General features: G+C 34.1%; 2 protein-coding genes across 5 annotated transcripts in view; one reads left to right on the top strand and one right to left on the bottom strand.

Moving 5' to 3' along the window:
- LOC145331692 (uncharacterized) overlaps nucleotides 1–21,741 on the top strand; it is a 109,715-nt gene that overhangs the window by 32,979 nt on the left and 54,995 nt on the right. The gene's annotated exons all lie outside the window — the stretch shown is intronic.
- LOC145331687 (uncharacterized) overlaps nucleotides 1–21,741 on the bottom strand; it is a 42,224-nt gene that overhangs the window by 1,119 nt on the left and 19,364 nt on the right. The window contains exons 1-15 of one of the 3 annotated variants that reach the window (XM_080176485.1): nucleotides 20,831–20,942; nucleotides 20,034–20,054; nucleotides 19,588–19,632; nucleotides 9,869–9,913; nucleotides 5,678–5,698; nucleotides 4,960–4,992; nucleotides 4,541–4,567; nucleotides 4,374–4,394; nucleotides 3,588–3,668; nucleotides 3,384–3,443; nucleotides 3,041–3,121; nucleotides 2,382–2,414; nucleotides 1,921–1,989; nucleotides 205–237; nucleotides 93–125 (exon numbers count right to left, since the gene is read on the bottom strand). In XM_080176485.1, the coding sequence (XP_080032611.1) occupies nucleotides 93–125; nucleotides 205–237; nucleotides 1,921–1,989; nucleotides 2,382–2,414; nucleotides 3,041–3,121; nucleotides 3,384–3,443; nucleotides 3,588–3,668; nucleotides 4,374–4,394; nucleotides 4,541–4,567; nucleotides 4,960–4,992; nucleotides 5,678–5,698; nucleotides 9,869–9,913; nucleotides 19,588–19,632; nucleotides 20,034–20,054; nucleotides 20,831–20,917 (690 nt within the window). In that variant the 5' untranslated portion in view covers nucleotides 20,918–20,942. Of the gene's footprint in view, nucleotides 1–92; nucleotides 126–204; nucleotides 238–1,920; nucleotides 1,990–2,381; nucleotides 2,415–3,040; nucleotides 3,122–3,383; nucleotides 3,444–3,587; nucleotides 3,669–4,373; nucleotides 4,395–4,540; nucleotides 4,568–4,959; nucleotides 4,993–5,677; nucleotides 5,699–9,868; nucleotides 9,914–19,587; nucleotides 19,633–20,033; nucleotides 20,055–20,830; nucleotides 20,943–21,741 lie in introns of those variants that run through there. The other 2 variants (XM_080176487.1, XM_080176484.1) reach the window with 2 other exon arrangements.

Raw genomic sequence — 21,741 nt, 5'->3', positions numbered from 1 at the left:
AAGTTTTTTCTCAAAATTTTGGGGAAACTTATTTTGTTTTAATATTGAATAGAAGTTTTATGAATGTTACTTTTTAGAGAGAAAGAATTTACCTCAAGTTGAACTTTTTTCATATTAGCCTCAATCTACATAAAAAAAACTAATAAATCTTTGTATGAAACCTTCAAAACAAAATTATGGCTCAATATGATTTAATTTATTTACCTCATCTTTTTTCATTTTTTGTTCAGCTTCAGACTGAAATTAAATGTCAACTTAAATTTTTATAGCAAACTCCATGGTTATACTAAGTACAGTTGAAAATGTTTTTTTACTTAATTAACATGTTTCATTATTATAACTTTTAGCCATATATAATAATTTATCAATTATAGTTTCTGGATCAAGTCAAGCTGAATGTGCCAATGGCAACAAGTAAAACAGAGCGTGCCAATGTTCCCCCTAGTCAAGTAGAGTATGCCAATATTCCCCCAAGTCAAGTAGCGTGTGCCAATATTTCATCAAGTAAAGCATAGTATGCCAATAGTTTATCAAACAAAGCAGCATGCCAAAAAATTTTATACATAAATTTTATACATAAATAACAAAATAAATTAAACTTTTAATATCATATTTAACGTTTATAATACGTTTAAGTTAGTTTGTCTGTGGGTTTGAGCTTTTTTGCTTCGCTTTCATGGATGTTGCCATCCTTGTTATTGATAAAAATATATGTATGTCTTAAAAGGGGGCGGAGATGAGAATTATTAAGAGATTAGGGGATTAATGTTTCCCGTAACTGAATGGTTAAAAAAGGCCGAAAAAAATATGGATAAGGAAATGGAAATTTAGAAATTGTTTTATATAACATATTGGAATTTATTACAAAGGATTATATTAAACAGAAACAAGAATGATAATATTTATAGAGGTTCTGTCTAAAGTCAAATAACAACATGTAATATTGTCATATTTAAAGGTATAAAATCGAAAGTACATTTATTTAACATACGAAAATTGGCTACTTAATGGACTGACTCTAAATGTGGGGGAAAAAGTTTAAAATGATAGACTGCACGATTAGAAAAAGTTAACTATAGAGTAGCTTCGCTACTTGTATGATCATGACTCAGGATTTAAGAATATTCATTTAAATCTAATATTTATTATATAGGTTGTCATCTAATTCAACCTACAAATTTACTACTTTATGTACGCATAATATATAAAATAGCAGTTGCGTCCCTAGCATCTAGGAGCTCTCTATTCCAAGTAGTAGAAAAGTTACGAAAATTAGCCTAAAACCATTAAAATTTCAAAATAAAAGATCTCACTAATCGATGGACTGTTATGATTCTTCTTTCAATGAAGCTTCTTATTGGTCCTTCAAAATACCATGATTTTGTTACATAGTTTTTCTTTTTAAAACTTAAATGTAAAGGAGTTTTTCAGCTCTCTCCTTCCCTCAAATGCCCCTAGAGACATCGAGAGTGGGGCGGGGGTGAAGCCGCTAGTATATATACATAAATTATTTCAAAATTCTAGGAAAAGCATATCTTGATAAGTAAAGCAGAGTATGCCAATATTCCCCCTAGAAAAGCAGAGTATGCCAATATTCCCCCTAGTCAAGTAGAGTATGCCAATATTCCCCCAAGTCAAGTACCGTGTGCCAAAACAGGCTATTGGCATACTCAGCTTGACTTGATCCTAGTTTCTAATAATCTGCACTGCTATTTTATTCTGTTTTAGAGGGAAAATATTTTTGTATTAAGACTTTTAATTTGAAATAATATTTTTCATATTGTTAGAAGCTAGCAGTCACGCCTCTAGTGGCACATGAGAGGGGAGAGGGGTACCTTCGCCCAAAATAGTATTAAACCTTCCCTGGATCTATTTATAAAAAGGCAAAGATTGTATGTATAGACACACAAGTTTTTATACCTCAATTCGTTTAGTTTCTGTTCTTAATTTCTCTATTTCCATCTCTTTGTCTTTTTCAGCAACCCCAGCCTGAACAAATTACATAATATTACTCATTTTTATTTAGATATATGGATTTTTTATATTAAAGCTACTCTATGATTTTAAAATGTACGTCTGCCTATTTGCAAGAACTTTTATTGAAAAAAATGTTTTTTTTTCTGTTTTGCTATTTAGGATAAAAGGCTTATATTTCATGAAAAAATGCACATCTAATATATAAAATATTTTCTGTACGTGGGTCTTTCAAAATTATTGTAAAATACACTTTTATCCGCTGTTATCAAAGATAAACTTCTAAAGATTTGTATGAACACTGAACATCAATAATTACTATGTATGTCTTGTCTGTCTTTAATTAGCTTTGCTTCTTATGGATGTTGTCATTTTTATTTATTATAAAAACTGCATAATGATAATACCTTTATCTTTTCAATATTTTCCTCATGATCCCACTAAATTCATAAATATTTTTAAAATAAAGTTTGAATTTTTCATAGAAAATTAGATTTTCTAAATAATAGTATAAAGTTTGTTACCTTTTTATATGTTTCATCATTATTTGGCCACAACTCAGTCAAAAATGCTTTTTAAATATACCTTTTTCGACCTAACATACTCAAATAGATCCTTTACAAGCCCAATCAATAAGGTTTGAGATATCTCCAAGTTTCATGTAAATTTTAAAAAAAGGCAAATAAATCCCTTCAAGAATAGTTAATTCAACATAATAAAACTTTAAAATGAGAGAAAAGTATAAATAAGTTTGTTTAAAATTGATTTTATGGTATCTGTGCATATAAAAGGTAACACCCAAATTTCCCTTTTTTTTTTGTAAATTTTTCTTGAAACATGGATATATCTCAAAACTGATTATTTGGGCTTGTAAAGGATCTATTTCAGTATGTTAGGTTGAAAAAGGTCTATTTTAAAAGCCTTTTTGAATGAGTTGTGACCAAATAATGATGAAACATATAATAAGATAACACACTTTATATGGTAATATTTTTCAAAATTTGATATAGAACTTTAGAAAAAAGGTTTAAATTAAAGTTTTATTTATAAAGATGTTTTACAATACCTCATCTTTTTTTAGCTTAGCATTCATTTCTTCCATTTTTAACCTAGCTTCTCTCTCTTCTTTCACTTTTTCACGTTCTAACTGAAAGAATAGTATATCTTTAGAATTATCTCAGCTGTTATCAAAGATAAACATCGAATTTTGTGTAAAGATTCATTTGATTACTAAGCTTCCAACTAGGTTTGTCTCTTTTTCTATTATTGTGTGGTTCAGGTGAAATTTGATTCTTTTCAGTTAAAATTAGAGCCTTTCAAATGATTTCTATATGAGCAATAGATGTTTTGTCAAATATATGTTTTGATAAGAAAAGGTGCCAAAATGATATTTTATAAGAAAACCTTACCTTGTTTTGTTTTGCCCTTTCATTTGCTTCTCGTTCTGACAACTGTTGTTGTTGTGACAACTTTCATTAAAAATTTATAATGTGAATATTGTAATTTTGAAAATAATTTAAGATTATTTTTGTCTATCATACCCTAAATTATGTTTAATCTTTTAAGAATCTTTAAACAATCTTTAGAATTATTTGAATTGTTAATGTTTTAACCTGTTTTTCTTTCATTTTAAAATTTGCTTCTTGTTCTTTCAGTTTAAATTCTAATTCTCCTTTATTTTTAGCTGCTTCAACCTAAAATTATGTTACAATCAAAATAATTTTCTATGTAGGGCATAAAATTAAAGATTATTATGATGAAAACAGCATAAATTAATTGTGTAAATACTACATAGGCTCACTATAGGTACAAAATTAGAATCTACAAATCAAAACTAAAATTATTTTTAAAATGCACATTTATTGTTTGCTTTTTCTAGGATAAGTGAATAAAAATGTTATGCTTTTATTCTACATATTAACAAGTTGGCAGTATTATCACTCTAAAACATGCTCTTTTAATTGTGTAAATACTACATAGGCTCACTATAGGTACAAAATTAGAATCTTCAGATCAAAACTAAAATTATTTTTTAAATGCACATTTATTGTTTGCTTTTTCTAGGATAAGTGAATAAAAATGTTATGCTTTTATTCTACATATTAACAAGTTGGCAGTATTATCACTCTAAAACATGCTCTTTTAATTGTGTAAATACTACATAGTCTCACTATAGGTACAAAATTAGAATCTACAAATCAAAATTAAAATTATCTAAAAAGCACATTTATTGTTTGCTTTTTCTAGGATAAGTGAATAAAAATGTTATGCTTTTAATCTACATATAAGCAAGTTGGCAGTGTTATCACTCTAAAACATGCTCTTTTAAAACATTATGTCCCTGGAGTTCAATTTTAAAAAATATGATTGGGTATCAGCTTAAAGTAAAATAACATTACCTCTAATTTCTTTTTGGACACCTAAAAAAATAATTTTAAAGATTAATAATTTTTACTTAACTTATATTTCTTCAAATCTTGTGAAAAGGGGAGAGAAGTTATGCAAAACATTTTATTAATATGTAAGAACTATCAAAATGAAAAAATGAATAAATGATGATTAATACCTCAGCTTCTTCTTTAGCTTTTGCAATCTAAACAAACAAATTTTAATTGCTTAATTCTAAAATAAATATTTCTAAACAGCATATCTTCTTCAAGATAAAATGTTTCTAAATAAGTAAGAGATATAAAAATCTGCACATAGAAACAATAAAAAATAGTTTTAATATTCATTAGAAATATTACTTGCTGAAATATGATTATAATTATAATATTGATTAAATCTAATTGTAACACAATGTTAAACATATTAAAACTGGAAAGAGCTTTCCTTGCTTTAATTTTCTTTTTCTAAAAGTGGTCATAATAAAACTTTTCAATTAATGCTGTAAGATTGCCCTTATTAACACCTCCAAGGTGAAATGTTTAAATCAACTCCTAAATCATAATTTTTGGACATTAATGCATTTTATTTTAACATTACCTCTAAGTTTGTCTTCTCTTTAGCAATTCTTTCCTACAAAATATTTATTTAAATTACAAAATTTGTGGGGAAATTCTTTAAAATGTAATAAAAAAAATAAAAGAAAAGAGAAATGTATCATATTGTATTTTTGGCAATTTTCTTAAATAATAATAGCAATAGTCTTTAAAAATGATGTATGAATATTACCCCGTCCCGTTTTAGAAAAATTGTGTTAAAATTTTGGCCCCCAGCCAAAATGGTTGATTTGTGCAAAAAAATGACCCATGCAAAATATTTTTTCTGTAATGCAAAAATTGCGATGGTACAAGCACTGCAAAGTTTTTAAAATCTGCAAAAAGACCTGTTTTAAAGCTCTTGTACCATCTCATTAAAGATTTTTCAAAAATTTAAATTCTAGTGTGTCGATATAAACCTGAAATTTACCAAAAAAATTAGGGACCGTCTAATTTATAACATATGAAGGACTAAGGTGTAGCAAGTAATCTTCCAAAGTCAAAATTACAAGAGCTTTAAAATCAGGTCTTTTTGCAGATTTTAAAAACTTTGCAGTGATTGTACAATCGCAATTTTTGCATTACAGAAAAAATATTTTGCATGGGTCATTTATTTTGCACAAATCAACCATTTTGGCTGGGGGCCAAAATTTTAACAAAATTTTTCTAAAACGGGACGGGGTATTGAATATCAATACATATTTTTATTAAGAAAGCCTTACCAGGTATCTTCTTTCTTCTGCCTGAAAATTCAGTTTTTATTGAAAAAAAAATTCATTTCCATATGATTTATTAAATATAATGTAGTTGAAAAATATAACTCTTTAAGTCTGTATGTCACTCTTGATCAACTTCATTAAGTTATCTAACTTTTTATAGAACAGAAACAGTAAATTCATTAAATAAAAAATGTTGCTAATTAAAAGGGTTCAAAGTTTAAACTTTATTTTTATACAAGTCAAGAAGCAATATTAACCCTTACAGATCGGGGGGGGGGGGGGGGGTCATATTGACCCCCCCCCTCTATTTTTTCAATGTCATTTTTTTTGTAGGTAAGATGGAGAGTTGTGACTTCATGACTTTTTAAGTTTAGTAATTATACGTCGGCAAGAGTTGATTTTATTAGGATATCTGGTCTGTGTCGGTCGTGGTGTCCGGTCAAAGTCGGTTGGGTAGCACCAAAATTAAAAAAAAAATTCTAAATAAATCTTGATTTCTACATTATGACTTTGTATATAAGGTAGAAACCTAATTTTTTTTCGTGAATACTGAGATATCAATGACCTTATGAGAAAAGTGGTGTTATGATCGTTTGACCGCACCCTGACCGACTTTATGACCGATTTTTGTCCGGCTTTTACTACAGACATATATCATGAATATCGTGGCTTCTATTACAGCTAGAGACCTAAAATTTTTTTTGGTAAATCCTTGAGCAATAATAAACAAATAAAATATTAATTTGCGCCGCCAACCGCCGTTTTACCGCCGTAACCGCCGAAAATGGCGGTTTCCGTTATTTGCCGTTTTTTGGCGATGATCAGAAAAAGTAAAAAGCGGCTAAGGAGCGGCCTGACCGCTATGACTAGAAAAAGTAATTTTCTCTAAAAATACACATAAACCACCAGAAAAAAATTTTACGTCTTTATCTGTAACAGAAGATAAAGACCCCCCCCCCCCCGATCTATTAAAGTGTTCACGAAGCTGGAAAAAAGTTGATATATGTCACTGATTAATGTTTTTTAAGAGTACTATTTTGAGAATTAAGTCTTAAATACTTCCCATTTAAAAATAAATCAAACTTTAAAAAAACGAATTTATTCCCTTGAAAACATCGTTGTATTTTGTGTTTTATTATACATACCTAAAAACCTATCAAAATCGACAAATAACAATCTTTTAGTTGAAGTTTACTTGCAAATTAATAGTAAAATAAATGCTTTTGTTACATACCCTATTAAACTAACCAAAAAATGTTGAAATTGTAATCTACGGATAGATTAAAAATTTTCTTCCGATGGTCACAGAAATAAAGCCATATATGGTAATGAATATCACTGATAATGGTACCTGGATTTTCATTTTTCCCTTTATTTGAAAATTTATATGAATATCTACATATCTACATGGCTTTAGATATGTGACGTTAAAAATCATTTGAAATCAGTTAATTGCTTTGTATATGTATGATAAAATGTAATATAACAGGTTACATACAGGCAATTGATAATATTATAATTGAAACTATAAAATTAAGCTATTCTCGGGACCATCAATATTGTATCATCTTATTTAACGCCTATCTCAAAAAATGCATATCTCAGAAAATGCTTTTCTAAAAAAACATTTTAAAAAGCAAAGCATTGTTTTATATCTAGCAATCAATATATTAATAAGAATATATTTTTATATCATTAATATGACTTAATTATATTCATTTTGTATAAAGACACATTCATTTATTAAAAATTGTTAAGATAAAGTCCAAGCTTTTTATCTCTAACTAGTGGCTACGCCCCTAGAGGCCTCTAGTGGCACTTTAAATACTTTTTTTTATATTTAAAATATGTCTATGTTGCATTTGACATTTATGTTTCATTGAATGCTCTTTGTTAAATCAAGAAACATAAATTTTTTTGATTTCTTGTGATTTCTCTTAGGAAGGTGGTGGTACCCTCCCCCAAAATAGTTATAAATCTTCCCGGGACCTATGAGAATCTACCATGTTAAGGAGAACCTGATCAGTTCAGCAGTTACGAGATCCTTTGGTACAAATATACAGACACACAAACATCCTGTTACTAATAAAGTAACAGGATGTTTGTCTGTGTGTTTGTACTCTCTTTTGGAATCATACTGCAGAGCTAAAAATACGAATAGGCCCCCACATAATTGGGGGATTTTAAAGTTTTATTATCAATTGAGAAAGTTTTTACAGATATTAAGGTTTTATTTTATTTTGGGGTAAAATTCTTGCTTAGATTATATTAGATTAATTAATTAAAATTTATAGAAGATATTTAAAAGAAACAAACTTTAAAATGTGAATTAATTAAGGTTTTGCTATACGTGTTTTCTAAGATAGGCGTTTTTTGAGTACAGTCAAGTTGAATTAAACACACACACACACACATACACACAGACAGAGTACGGACACCACAGAACTTGATTGTATTAAAGTTTATTCTTCAAAACATGGAATAGGATAAAGAGCACACAAATTCTATTCTTTTAATAAATTTATATATAAGTCTGTTAAATATGGATGTACAATAATTAAAGCAAGGCTTTTATTTTAATACTAATAATAAGCAATTAATATATATATATATAAAAGGGAATAAAATAACATGTCTTTTCAGTTATGGGAATACAATTATTTACTTATTATAGTTATTGAAATTGTCCTATATTGGTCCAAACTTATAACTTAAATTACACTGAACACTTTTACAATATTAAAAAATGTTTGGTTTCTATATTTCAACTTAACAAAATCCGTTGGTACCATTTGTACTATGACAGGTAAGAGAGGGGACGAAGAAAGAAAGAGGGCAACGCAAACGGCTAATATAAGTTGGGTTTATAAACAAAATCTGTATGATTATAAATCAATAAATTAATAAACTTGTTTAACCAATTTGTCAAGATTTTACATAATATCACCAGGGACGTCCTAGGGGGTGGAGGATAAAGGGGTAGGCATCCCCAAAATTTTTAATTTTTACCCCCCTTAAAATAAAAAAGCTTAGACGTCACTAACTCTATGACATAAAGATTTCTCCCCCCAAAATGAACTTGGTGGTGCTGTAGGCATCCCAGGAATTGTAATTTTTAATTCTTACCCCTCACCGCCCCCCCCCCATTAAAAATGCTCGGACGTCCTTGAAAAGCATGATCTATGTTATCAAGATTTTCAATGATTAACAACCTTTTTGTTTCAAAGACCCAACTCTGTGTGAATGAAACAGTCATATTACTGGATAAAAATTAATTAAAATCAACTTATATATTATCCAGATTTTATTTAATTGACGACCTTTTCGTTTTAAATCCCCAACTCTGTTGAATGAAACAGACAACTACTTAAAATAATGGGCCCTGAATGTTTTTTTTATATGGATTTTTCATTTAAATAATGTTTAGTTGAAACTTATGTATATTGATTGTAGGAATATGAATTTAAGGCTTTAAAAAAAATTAAATAAAAAACTAAATTTGGAATATCTAGGGTTTAAATATAGGCAGGTATTTAGAAAAATTTTACTCTTTTCCGATAATTGGGACAAAAAAAAGATTGCTTTTGTTTATGGAAAACGTTTAGTAAGACTGCTAATTTTTTTGCTAGATATGTATAGCAAATAATATTTGTTTATTCTTTTTGCCCAATTTTATTCTTAAATCATGTAATTTCTGAAGATTTCAACAATTTTTCATATGTTAGTGTACCTGCATAGATATATCAATATTTGGTAACTGATTTTACGATATTAAGGCAGGTTTTATATTTAATTGTAAACCAAGTTTGAAAATTTTTTTCAAAAGAGATGTAGTACAACAAAATTTTTGTAGTATAAATTTCGTTGTTTTTATGTGTAAGCAAAGAAAAGGGTGATTTTTCCTTAGTCTTATAAGTGCACAGATTGTTGTGGTATTTTCGTGAGAAGTGGATCTCGGCATCCTTAATTAATTTATTTCTAACTTAGTGGAATTTTTAAGGCATTTTTCAATGAAAATTACTTAAAAAATAAGAAAAGGTAAATAAAAATGCAATTTGAAAAATTAGCTTCGCGATCACTTTAAGGTGGGAATAGGGGCCCGATCTGTAAGGGTTAAGTAATTTCATAAGTAATTATACTACAAACAATATAATTATAATAATAATAATAAGAATAAATAAATATTAAATTAACCTGAGCTTCTATTTCCATTCTTTTAATTTCTCTCTGACTTTCCATCTATCATATTAATTTTATTGAATCATATATTAAGATAAAGTTTAAATTAAACATCTTTTGTTTAAATTGTGTATAGGAATTGAAAAGTTTAACATATTTGATTATGATTATGATTGTTAGGTTAGGTTTTAATTCATATTTTGAAGTTGCAAGGCCGTAAATAAAAGGGAGGGTGGGTTAATGCAACCATCTTGTAATCAGTGAGCAAATGGCACTTAGTTCGAATTTCTATCTGAACTTTTGCATGAGTAATCCTTGGTAGGTCTATTTTCCCTAAATTGAATAAAAAGTTGAAAAAGTAACGGCTGGCGGCTCAGCCGTTTAGCCGTTTTTGCCTATTTTAAGGGTAAATTCATCATCAATTATGTGTTGGAATGTATTTTCTTGTATTCCCTGGCAAGTTCGAACCCATTAATTCCCTTTTCCTTACACCAGAGAATGAGTGTGTAACGCGGCATTCCTAACTATCTCCGCGCGTCGCTTGTAAACAAACAAAAAGACGCGCATTTTTCCTTTGATGATTCCCATGTGAAGAGCTACGTGAATGAAAATAATGTATTGGTTGAATATACATGCGCTCTAATCCTTGGAAGATCTCAAATAAGCCTTCCTGCTTAGTTTGACATCATATGTGGTAAGAATTTATCTTTAATTCTTAATAATAAGCGTAGAATGGTATAATTTTATGAAGAAATTTAAAACATTAATTTTTCAACAAATAGACCACTTAATTGCTAACTTTTGACATACGAATATTTTCCTTAATTTTACTGATCATTTGAATCTAAAATTATCAATTTCTGATGCGATTTAATATGTTTCGTGCCAATTTAAAGTTTTTTAGAAATTTTATATTTTTAATTAAATTGAAATCACGCAACCTCGATCTTACAAAAATAATAAACCATTAATTTTATGTAATTAATTTTTATATTTTTGTTTTAGACTCACTGTTTTCATGGTAATAAATACACATTTGTAAACTTCGCTATGTTGGTCATTCGGAGGGCTTGGAGATAAGATTTCGAGAACGGCAAGGCATGCGTTCCGAAACAATGAAAACAAGACAGAACAGATGCGGCTAAGAAAATATCTGTGAAGTTTTGTGAATGTGTTGGTTGTGATACCTTACCACGCATTATTATAATCGTAATCAGTACAGTTAACTTTTGTGACAATCATGGGTCCTAAAAAGAATAAAGGCGCTCAACTGGGATTGCGGCTGCGCCCAGCCGTCGAGGCCCTAACCAGTGAACTAAATAAAGTGATGAAGTTGGTCAGTGAATCTTCAGAGCTTGACGTTAGACATTTCACTAAGGAGTCAATCCTTGTCCATGACAAGTTCGAGACATTCGATAGCATCATGGTCGGTTTTAGCAAGCTTGGTGTGAGAATCCAAGAGCTTGAGGAGTTTAGTGACATTTATTCTAATATAGTTACTGTGCAAAAGGATTATAGTGCTCTGAAAGATGCTCTAGATGCTATAGAAGAGCTTAGTGACATTCAAAGTGTTGTTGATTTAGTTGGTGATAATTTGCCTGACCATAAGGCTGAACTATATGATCGATGCTTAAAGATTGTGAAAGTTATTAAAGGGTCATACTTTCCCTTACCAGAACCAATTATAAACACTTTGTCTGCTTTGATGAAACGGCTGGCTGAGGTTAAGCTTGAACCTGTGAAGCTGCCTACAACAACGGCGGGTGCCTCGACAGCATCGCCATTTGTGTCACCGTTTGGCACACCACAGTTCGGCACCGGTTCTATATTCACGCCAGGATATATGAATCGTGTCGACGAACGCCTTCTTCCCAGCTTCGACGGCCAAGAGGCAGCCTACGTAAGTTTCAAGGACAATTTTAAAAAGCTTACCGTAGGACAGGACCCGTCATATTTACAGTTATTATTGAGCAGTGAAAAGGTCTGTAAAAATAAAGAGTTGAGACTTCAGTTAATTCAGATTCAATCGCATGAATCTCAATGGGCTTACCTTGATGCACGTTTTAAGTCCAAAACACGTCAGATGCTCTGCCTTTTCAACCAATGGGAGAAGAAGCCTAAACCGTCGGACTCCAACCAGATTGTGACAGTCTTAGCAGAGTTTGGTGGTGCAGTTAGCCAGCTCGAGCAGCTGACTAAAGATGATGATGATGATGAAGTTACCACAAGCCAGTGGTTGACCGTGATCCTTCTGGAGATGTTATCCAAGAAGTTGCCACGTGATTTTCAAGATAAGCTCAACCTAGCGTTGGGCTCGATGGATACCCCAAATGTTCCTAAGCTGTTGAAGATTATAGAGGAACAGAGGGGCGCCATTTTGATGCGGTGCTCGACTGATGTAGACACCCCCTCCAAGAAGAAAGGTAATCCTGCGGCCGCAGCTACAGCCGTTGGTAAACCTGGGTCTCCAGCTAAGACCAAGAAGAAACAGCCTTGCCCGTCGGAAGGTTGTAGTTCTGATCACCTGTTGTTTAAGTGCTCCAAGTTTAGGGATATGTCTGTTCCTGAACGTAAGGTCTTCATCAAGAAGATAGGCGCCTGTTTGCTCTGCTTGCAAAAGGGGCATAGGGTTGCCGACTGTCCTAGAGCCGATAAACTTGGCAGCTGTACCATAGACAGCTGCAATCAACCCCATAATAGCTTGATTCATGAGACTGTGGCTGGACAAGTTGCGGCAGTTTATGAATCACAATTGTTTAGCAAGAACAATTTTATGCTGATGCTGCAGCAGCTCCCAGCATTGGCGGCTGACAAACGTCAAGTCACCGTCAATGCTATGTGGGACTCTGGAGCAAATTTGACGTTGATTTCTAGAAGTATTGCCAAGAAGTTAGAGTTGCCGTCAACTGGTCGCACAGCTACTATTTCTCTGGCAGATGGAAAGAGCCAAGCATGTCCTACAGTCAAGATTTGTTTGGTTGACCGCAACCGGAATTCACATATTCTGGAGGCGGCGGTAGTGCCCAGCATTGGTACTGAAGAAGGGTTGCGTTCTATTGATCCTGCAGCCGCCGCCGAAATTTTCAACATGAAACCTGATAATTTTTCTATGGTCGACGGTAAGATTGATGTTCTTATCGGCCATTTAACACCAGCTATGTTCCCGTGTGCAGATAAAATGGTTGGTGATTCTAGACTGTACAGAAGCTTATTTGGTACAGGCTATTTAGTTGTGTCTGCAGATGGCAGGACTGTTGCTAATCCTGTCGCCTGTAAAGCTGTTAAGTTGGAGGTCAGCAAGATGGAGTTCCTGAGTACAGAAAGTTTGGGGATACAGCCGCCATCAATGTGCAGCGGTTGTAAGAACTGCCGTCATTGCGCCGCCATTGCCGCCGGGCAGTCCGCCTTGGACGTGCGTAAGCGGCAGCTGATTGAAGAAGGTTTGACGTTGGATCTTGAGAACCGTATCTGGACGGCCTCATATCCTTACAAGCAGCCGCCAAGTGTGTTGTTTGATAATTCTGAGCAGGCATACAAGATCTGCTTACGTGACCGGCAGAGGATGGTCAAAAAAGGTGAATATGACACCTTCTGTCAAGTGTTCCATGAAGCTGTCTCTCGTGGAGTGTATCAGAAAGCTTCGCCAGAAGATCTAGCTTATACTAAGCCCGTGTATTATTCGAGCCTAGTCTGCGCATATAAAGAGTCTATTTCCACGCCATTGAGGATATGCGCCAATTCTAGCCTCTGCTGCAAGGGGCTAAGCCTCAATAGTATTATGATGGACGGGCCAGTTCCATTATATACCCTGATGCACAATCTTATTCGGTTCAGAAGTTATAAGTGTGCATTCGTGGCTGACATTCAGAAGTTCTACAATTCATTGTTAGCTACCTATGAAGATTCTCAGCTGAAACGTGTTTTTTTCGCTGATACAGTTGATGGAGAGCCGGAGGTTTATCTCACCAAAACCATCAACTTTGGTGAAGCCTTGGCCGGCGATATGGCCGTGACCGCCCTCAGACTCACTGGTCGTATTTTTGGTGGACGTTCCCAGCAGGATGTTCAAGTTGTTTATGGATCTGAGAAGATTAGAGGTTGTGACGTTGTAGCCCAGCAAGAGGTGTGGAGAGATGTTCAGCAACCACTCAGTCCTGAATTTGTTTTGTATCAAGATCCTCCTTCGGTCAAATTGGAGACTTGTACTTACGTGGATGACTGTTTGAGCGGTCATAACAGTAAACCTGAAGCTGTCCAGCTGGTCCAAGAGCTGGAAGATATGATTGCACCTGGCAATTTCAGATTTAAATCTGTTATTTATTCTGGAGATGATGTTGACAGTGTAAAAGTTTTGGGCCTTGTTTGGGACCCTAAACAGGATAAGTTGTTCCTACCTGTCAGAGCCAACCACGGCGAGAAGATTAAGGGTAGAAAGCTACTAGAGGATCTGGATCTGGAGGATCTCTGGAGAAGTCTACCTGAGTTGATAACTAAACGAGAAGTTTGGAGAATTGTGCAACAATTGTATGACCCAATGGGTCTAGCAGCGCCATTGCTGCTTAAATCCAAGCTTTGTCTGCGCTCAGTTTGCATACATGGATGCAACTGGGATGATGTCATACCTGGAGAGTTGAGGTCGGAGCTCGTGTCCAGCCTCCAGGACCGTTCGGCACTTGGAAATGTGTCGTTCAGACGTTCGATGGTTCCCGATAAGCCGTTGGGGCTTCCAATGGTTGTGGGTTTCTGTGATGCATCTAACCAGGCCTATGCAGCCATCACCTACCTGAGATGGCCAGTTCCTGGAGGATATGATGTAGTTTTGTGTTGCGCCAAGTCACGTGTCGCACCAGTGAAGATAGAGTCTATACCAAGGTTAGAAATGCTTAGTTGTCTAATTTTGGCAAGGCTTGTGGATACTGTTGTCAGAGCCCTACCTTTCAACATTTCTGGCAAAGTATTTTTTAGTGATAGCAGCTGTGCCCTGGCTCAGCTATCCAGTGACAGTGTTATGCTGAATGTTTTCAACAGTCATCGTGTTTCCGAGATACAACAGTTGACGAGCCCTGAAGATTGGAGATGGGTTCCAACCCAACACAACATCGCCGACCTGGCGACGCGTGGTTTGTGTACGATTGAGGATGTACAACCTGGATCTACATACCAGGAAGGTCCAAGCTGGTTGCGCCTGGAACAGGACCAGTGGCCCGTTAAGACGGCGGGTGAGGTAAATGCATCCATTCCCGAGAGCGAGCTAAATCCCAAGATGGCGAAGCTCAAGGTAATGTTCACACAGGTGGTGGACAATGATTTCTGGAGGTCCCTGGCAAGAAGGACCTACAGGCAGGCAAGGAGGACTGTGGCCGCAGTTCTTAAGGCTGCCAACTGCTTTAAAATGTTGCTTGTCAAGAAACGTGGCGTTGCAACAAATGAGGATGGTGTTAGCAACAATGATAGTTCTAGGTATTATGAGAACTACACTTTCACAAATACATACATGGATTCTGTTTGTGACTTGTTTTTGACTTCCTTCAACCAAGAGAAGGAGATGACCATGGACGCCGAGGGGAAATTCGACTCCCTTCAACCCTATCATCACAAGGTCCAGGTTTGTTGGCCCATAGTGGGTCATGATGGATGTTTTCCTCTTAGGTCATTCACAATATTGAAAATGGCCGGGAGGGGAGATGAGGCTCTTGAGGCCGCTGCTGGAGGCCCCAGGAAAGTTATGAAGGACAGCCCAGGTGTTGTCTTGCTCAGCCGCCACAACAGGCTGGCGAGGCTCATCCTTCAACAGTCCCACGATGAATTGGGACATGGAGGCCATCGTAAAACATTGGCGCAAAGCCGCAGGTATGCATGGATCACACATGGCCGCATGGAGGCTATGAAAGTGGTCAAGAGTTGTGCTGCATGTTCCATTGAATATGCCAAGCGTTCGAGTCCCGCAATTGCTAATATTCTGCCAGATCGTGTTGAGCCCTCAATGCCCTTCAAGGAGGTGCATATGGACCTTGCGGGGCCGATAGAAGTTGTGAAGCCTGGCGTTGGCACCAGGAGTTCCAAGACTAAGTACAAAGTCTGGTTGTTGATTGTGGCCTGTAGATTCACACAGGCTGTGTTTGTTGACGTGTTGACCGATTATTCAACTGAAGCCGTGCTGGTCGGCTTGAGAAAACTTCAGGCGCTTTACAATATGCCTAGAAGGGTTACTACAGACAGAGGCACCAATATGGCTGGTGCCAAACGAATTATGGATGAACTTTTGAAGGATACCAGGATGCATTTTGAATGGCATCTTGTGCCCACTGCAGCACACTCGTTCGTAGGTACTGTGGAGAGGCAGGTTGGGCTGGTCAAGCGTGTGTTGAACAAGAAGTTGGCTGGTGCTACTGTAACCTTCAATGATTTATTGGTGTTGTGTGCTGAGACTGCCAGAGTCTTGAATTCGAAACCATTGACGTATGCCACTCAAGGAGATGACGTCAATTGCTGGAGAATAATTTCACCTGCTGATCTGTTAGGCGGCAGGACCAACGATGCAATCTGCACCTTCGAGACAGGTTGCAAGGAGCCCATCACCAGGAGGCTGGAGAACTTGGAGGAGTTGACCCGTCAGTTCCATCAGGTGTACAAGGAGCAGCTCATGCCTGAGCTACTCAAGTCCGTCAAGTGGCGCCGCAACGAGGTGCTGCTCGAGCCGGGAGACGTGGTGCTGATCGACGATAGCACAAGTTTGATGAAGAAGTTCAGATTGGGGCGTGTGGAAGAAGTGCGCCCAGGTGGGAGGACCGTGGTTTGCAAGTACAAATTATCAGATGACGCAGCCGCCACGAGTAACGAGACTTCCGCAAGACGTCTGCTCAAGATCAATCTACCCAAAGTTTAGTATAAGTATCGTTCTTGTTTAACTTTGAATTTTATTTTTACGGTAGATTTATCAGATATTTTTTCGAAAGACAAAAAACGCAAATTTTGACGCAATTTCGTTTAAACTTCCAAATCGACGCAAGATTTTTTTCATTTGAAATGCAAACTTAAGTTTTTCATACGTTTACGCAAGTTTTTTCAATGATTTAAGTCTCTCCGGGACCAGGGATTTTTTTCGCGGAAATTTTCCTAGGTACCTACGCAAATACGAACATTTTTATCCTTGTTTAATTGAAATTCGATATGATAAAAAATTAACACAATGAGATTTTTTTTACATCATACAAATATTTCTTTAAGATTTATTATAATCACATAAATAATTTAATATTACATGCATATTAAAATTATTACTATTTACCTTTTAACCGATGTACCTAAAGAAAAAACGCAGATTTTTTTCGCCTTGAATTAAGTAGATTCTTTGAGTTCGAAGATTTAAGCTTAATAAGACCGCTCTACGGTGTATCTTAGCTCTGTTTCCTCGGCCAGACATACCGCAGAACGGCAAAACTAAAGCATAAGATAATTTTTTATTTTGATTGCTTTGATTGATGATTTTAAAGTTTCTTTGAATTATTCATGATTCTTTTTTATTTAATTTGATTTTAACATCACTAATTATGTTTATTTTCAGTTGATGCAGCCCTGCGCCAGAAATCCTGTTGGAAATTATGCGGTATCAAAAATTGTGATGGAAAGACATAACGTCCGACAGGATAGCTGGAACATGGCAATTTTTTATGTTTGATGGATTTGTTAGTTTGTATCTTGAGGGATTCATTCTAACTGAGGCCCCATATTGCCTTAATTATGACTGTTTGAATACGTATAAGTTGCTTTCTTTTCAAAGCAGAGAGAAATTGCAAACTCAGCATTTAGAGAAGTTCTTTTCTTATATTGAGCTTTTGTTTTATTTTGGTAAATTTAATTTGCATATTTCAATTGCAATTTTATTTTACGCAATTTTGATTCACGAAGATTTAAAATTATGAAATTTTAATTTTCCGATGTTTGATGATTTTTTACAGTCATATTTATTTAGATTTAAGTATCTATTTTATTAAAACATGTTTAGATTTAAGGATCTTACTTATCTTATCTGAAAAAATGTTTAGATGTAAGCACGAGTATTTTTCCGTCAGAGAAAAATTCTAATTATTGAGAAGTTTTTTTATGAAATTTTACTTTTCTTTTCTAGCAAAAAGATTTAGTAGAAAAAATGTCATTATTTAATCTTTCTTTCTTTTGATGAAAAAAGTTTGAGTTGATTATTTAATTATTGATGCGATTTTTAGTATAAAAATCATTTGCCTATTATTATGTAGGTACCTAATCAAAGTTTAGGTACTATTGATTATTAATTCATGTATTCGCAATTACATGGTCTGTAATTCTAATTTTAATTGAGATTATGAGGCCATGATATAATGAGATGTGTGAGTGGTAAATGTGCATTTCATGAATGTTGAATGCTTTTCCCATTCCTTATTCCTATCCTTATGTGGTAGTGGAGTCGGTTTGAGTTATTGTGGTGTTCGTAAGTTACCATAATTAATTTTAGGCCTGATGGCCATGCCATTTTAAACTCTTGTAATTTATGCGTTATGAGATTGTGATTTTGTGGACACTGTCTGCACGCATGATGCTAAGATGAGTTATTGTGTTCGATTCCCAGTGACTAGACGGGTGTGTGTTGGAATGTATTTTCTTGTATTCCCTGGCAAGTTCGAACCCATTAATTCCCTTTTCCTTACACCAGAGAATGAGTGTGTAACGCGGCATTCCTAACTATCTCCGCGCGTCGCTTGTAAACAAACAAAAAGACGCGCATTTTTCCTTTGATGATTCCCATGTGAAGAGCTACGTGAATGAAAATAATGTATTGGTTGAATATACATGCGCTCTAATCCGTGGAAGATCTCAAATAAGCCTTCCTGCTTAGTTTGACATCATATGTGGTAAGAATTTATCTTTAATTCTTAATAATAAGCGTAGAATGGTATAATTTTATGAAGAAATTTAAAACATTAATTTTTCAACAAATAGACCACTTAATTGCTAACTTTTGACATACGAATATTTTCCTTAATTTTACTGATCATTTGAATCTAAAATTATCAATTTCTGATGCGATTTAATATGTTTCGTGCCAATTAAAAGTTTTTTAGAAATTTTATATTTTTAATTAAATTGAAATCACGCAACCTCGATCTTACAAAAATAATAAACCATTAATTTTATGTAATTAATTTTTATATTTTTGTTTTAGACTCACTGTTTTCATGGTAATAAATACACATTTGTAAACTTCGCTATGTTGGTCATTCGGAGGGCTTGGAGATAAGATTTTGAGAACGGCAAGGCATGCGTTCCGAAACAAATTACGTAGGAATTAACTTAAAACATATTTTTGGTTTAATTCATGTTAAATAATAGGATTAACCATTTTTAAAACTTCTAGTACCAACAGCTACCGTCTAGAACCGTTTGATAGCGTTTTGGAGTGGAAAAGAGTATTATGTGGAGATGGGTTTCGCATTTGCATTATAGATATCCAAAAAATGGCAAAACGGCTGAGCCGCCAGCCGTTAATTTTCCAACTTTTTGTTCGATTTAGGGAAAATAGACCTACCAAGGATTACTCATGGAAATAAAGATGGAAATTCGAATTCTAAGTGCCATTTGCTCACTGATTACGAGATGGATGCATTAACCCCCCCCCCCCCCCCCTTATAAGATTAAAACCAAGTCAAGCTATATTAAGTAATTCATAGGTGATTTTACTACAAACATGTTAAATGAACCTGAGCTTTTATTTCCATTCTTTTCATTTCTCTCTGACTTTCCATCTATCATATTAATTCAATTGAATCATATATTAAGATAAAGTTTTAAATTAAACATCATTTGTTTAAATTCGATAGAGCAATTGAAAAGTTTAACATATTATATTATGATTATGATTGTTAGGTTAGGTTTTCATACCTATTTTGAAGTTACATGGCCGTAAATTAAAATTTTAAGATTAAAACCAGTTTTTGTATTCATAGAAAATGCAATGCGGAATTTGTATGCTGGACATAATTGTTTTGTATGTATGAGAACCAGTTCTAATCCAAAGAATGTTAGTCAGTTTCGAATGAACACGAGAAAAAGTATTATGATCAATTAATCTATTATGATAATTTTTTAAAAAGTTTTTCGTGTTTATTTCAACTATTAAAGCTTATACTTAAGCATTTCTTCTCACCTCTTTTTCAATTTTCTGCAACTGAAAAAAATTTAATTAATAAGATTTATCTTAGGAAATACTGGATATTAACATATAATTATGATTATCAGTTATCAAGATCATATCCCTACAATCCTAACATGAAATAAAATTGCTAACAAGATAGGATTAAGATTTGAAATGATCTTTAGATCCTTGCTGCCCTCATCAACCCTAATCCAGAGGTGCATCAAATTGCAACACCAAAAAAAAATTTAAACTTTAAAAATTATTTTGACATCTTTTACACTCCACAACGTGAAGTATAATAGTATGTTGAGAATTTGTACCCCCTCCTACCAAAGAAAGATTTGACGTCCTTAACCCTTTACAGTCGGGCCCCTTGCCGCACCTTAATCGCCCCCCCCCCCCCTTATTATCTCAGTTCCTATTAGAGCTAGAGAGCTAAATTTTGTTGTGCAAGTCCCCTGTTTGATAATGAATTTCCGACCTTTTATAAGTCTAGGATGTACTACTAGAGGAATTTTTAGTATTTTGGTATGATAAAATGTTTTTTTTTTAGTCAAAAAAATATTTTTGCACTTTACCTGGATGACCCTGCCAGGTTTGCTGGCATCCTGTGCCCGCCAGGATGGAGATATTAAAAAAATTCCAACTCTTAGTTATGTGTCATACCCCTACTTAAAAAGTCAAGCAGTTTGGGCTCTTTATTTTTCACACACAGAAAATGAGATAGAAAAAACCGGATGGGGGGGCGTTCAACGCCCCCCCCCCCGACCGTTAAGGGTTAAATGAGATACTTTAGTGTGACTGACCTGAAAATTTGGAGTATCCTCAACTCTTGGTGGAGGCGGTGCTGGTTTAGATCGAAGCGGTGCTGGTTTAGAATTGCTTCCGCCCATCTTTAAATAACAAAGAGAAATTAGAAAAAATAAAATAGTTCAGGAATCTAAAGGGATATAACAATGGCCGAGAAATTGATGTACATCACTAATGATGATACACAAAATTACCCCTTCTGTAGATTACAATACGATTATATAAAACGTTATTATAAACCTTTGGGACCAGTGTAATAAACAGCCAAGTGTCCTCTCTCCCTGAGAATAGTTAGTTAATGGTATTCATTTCATGATTTTTATTTTATTGTCTATAATACGATATGATAATCATATTTATCAGAATGGTTGAGAACCAGTTCTATTCCAGCAGATATTAATTAGTTTCGAGGTATACAGACAGGAAGGAAAGGGAAAATGGGCTGTTTATTACACTAGTCCTAAAAGTATTTAAGTAACGGCTTCGTATCCGTTGGCTCAACAACTTTGGGGACTTTATGAATTTTGAATTGAGTGTCAAAACGATTAAATCTCTAATTGTAATCTACAGAAAATTTTGTGTTTCAATATCAATGGGATCTATATCAATATCATACAGGAATAGTTATTTCTCGTATCGTATTATAAACGGCTTTCCGCGGATATAGAATGTACAATTATAAGATTAAAACTAGTTTTTTTAGCCCCGTGGTGCCGAAGGCAGCGGCTAAAAAAACTAGTTTTAATCTTGTAATTGTACATTTCTATATTCGTAAAAAACTGGATATAATACGATGCTAGACATAGTTTTTTCGTATGGATGAGAACCGGTTCCTATCCACCGGATTCGAATGAATACGAGAAATATGATTAAGACTTGATAATATAATATATTAAGCCTTTCCAAC

The sequence above is a fragment of the Acartia tonsa genome, chromosome 11, assembly GCF_053477335.1.
Source record: "Acartia tonsa isolate MP-2025a chromosome 11, ASM5347733v1, whole genome shotgun sequence".
Taxonomy (NCBI): Eukaryota; Metazoa; Arthropoda; class Copepoda; order Calanoida; family Acartiidae; genus Acartia; species Acartia tonsa.
The sequence above is the reverse complement of the archived record's forward strand: the minus strand, read 5'-3'. Positions and strand labels throughout refer to the sequence as shown.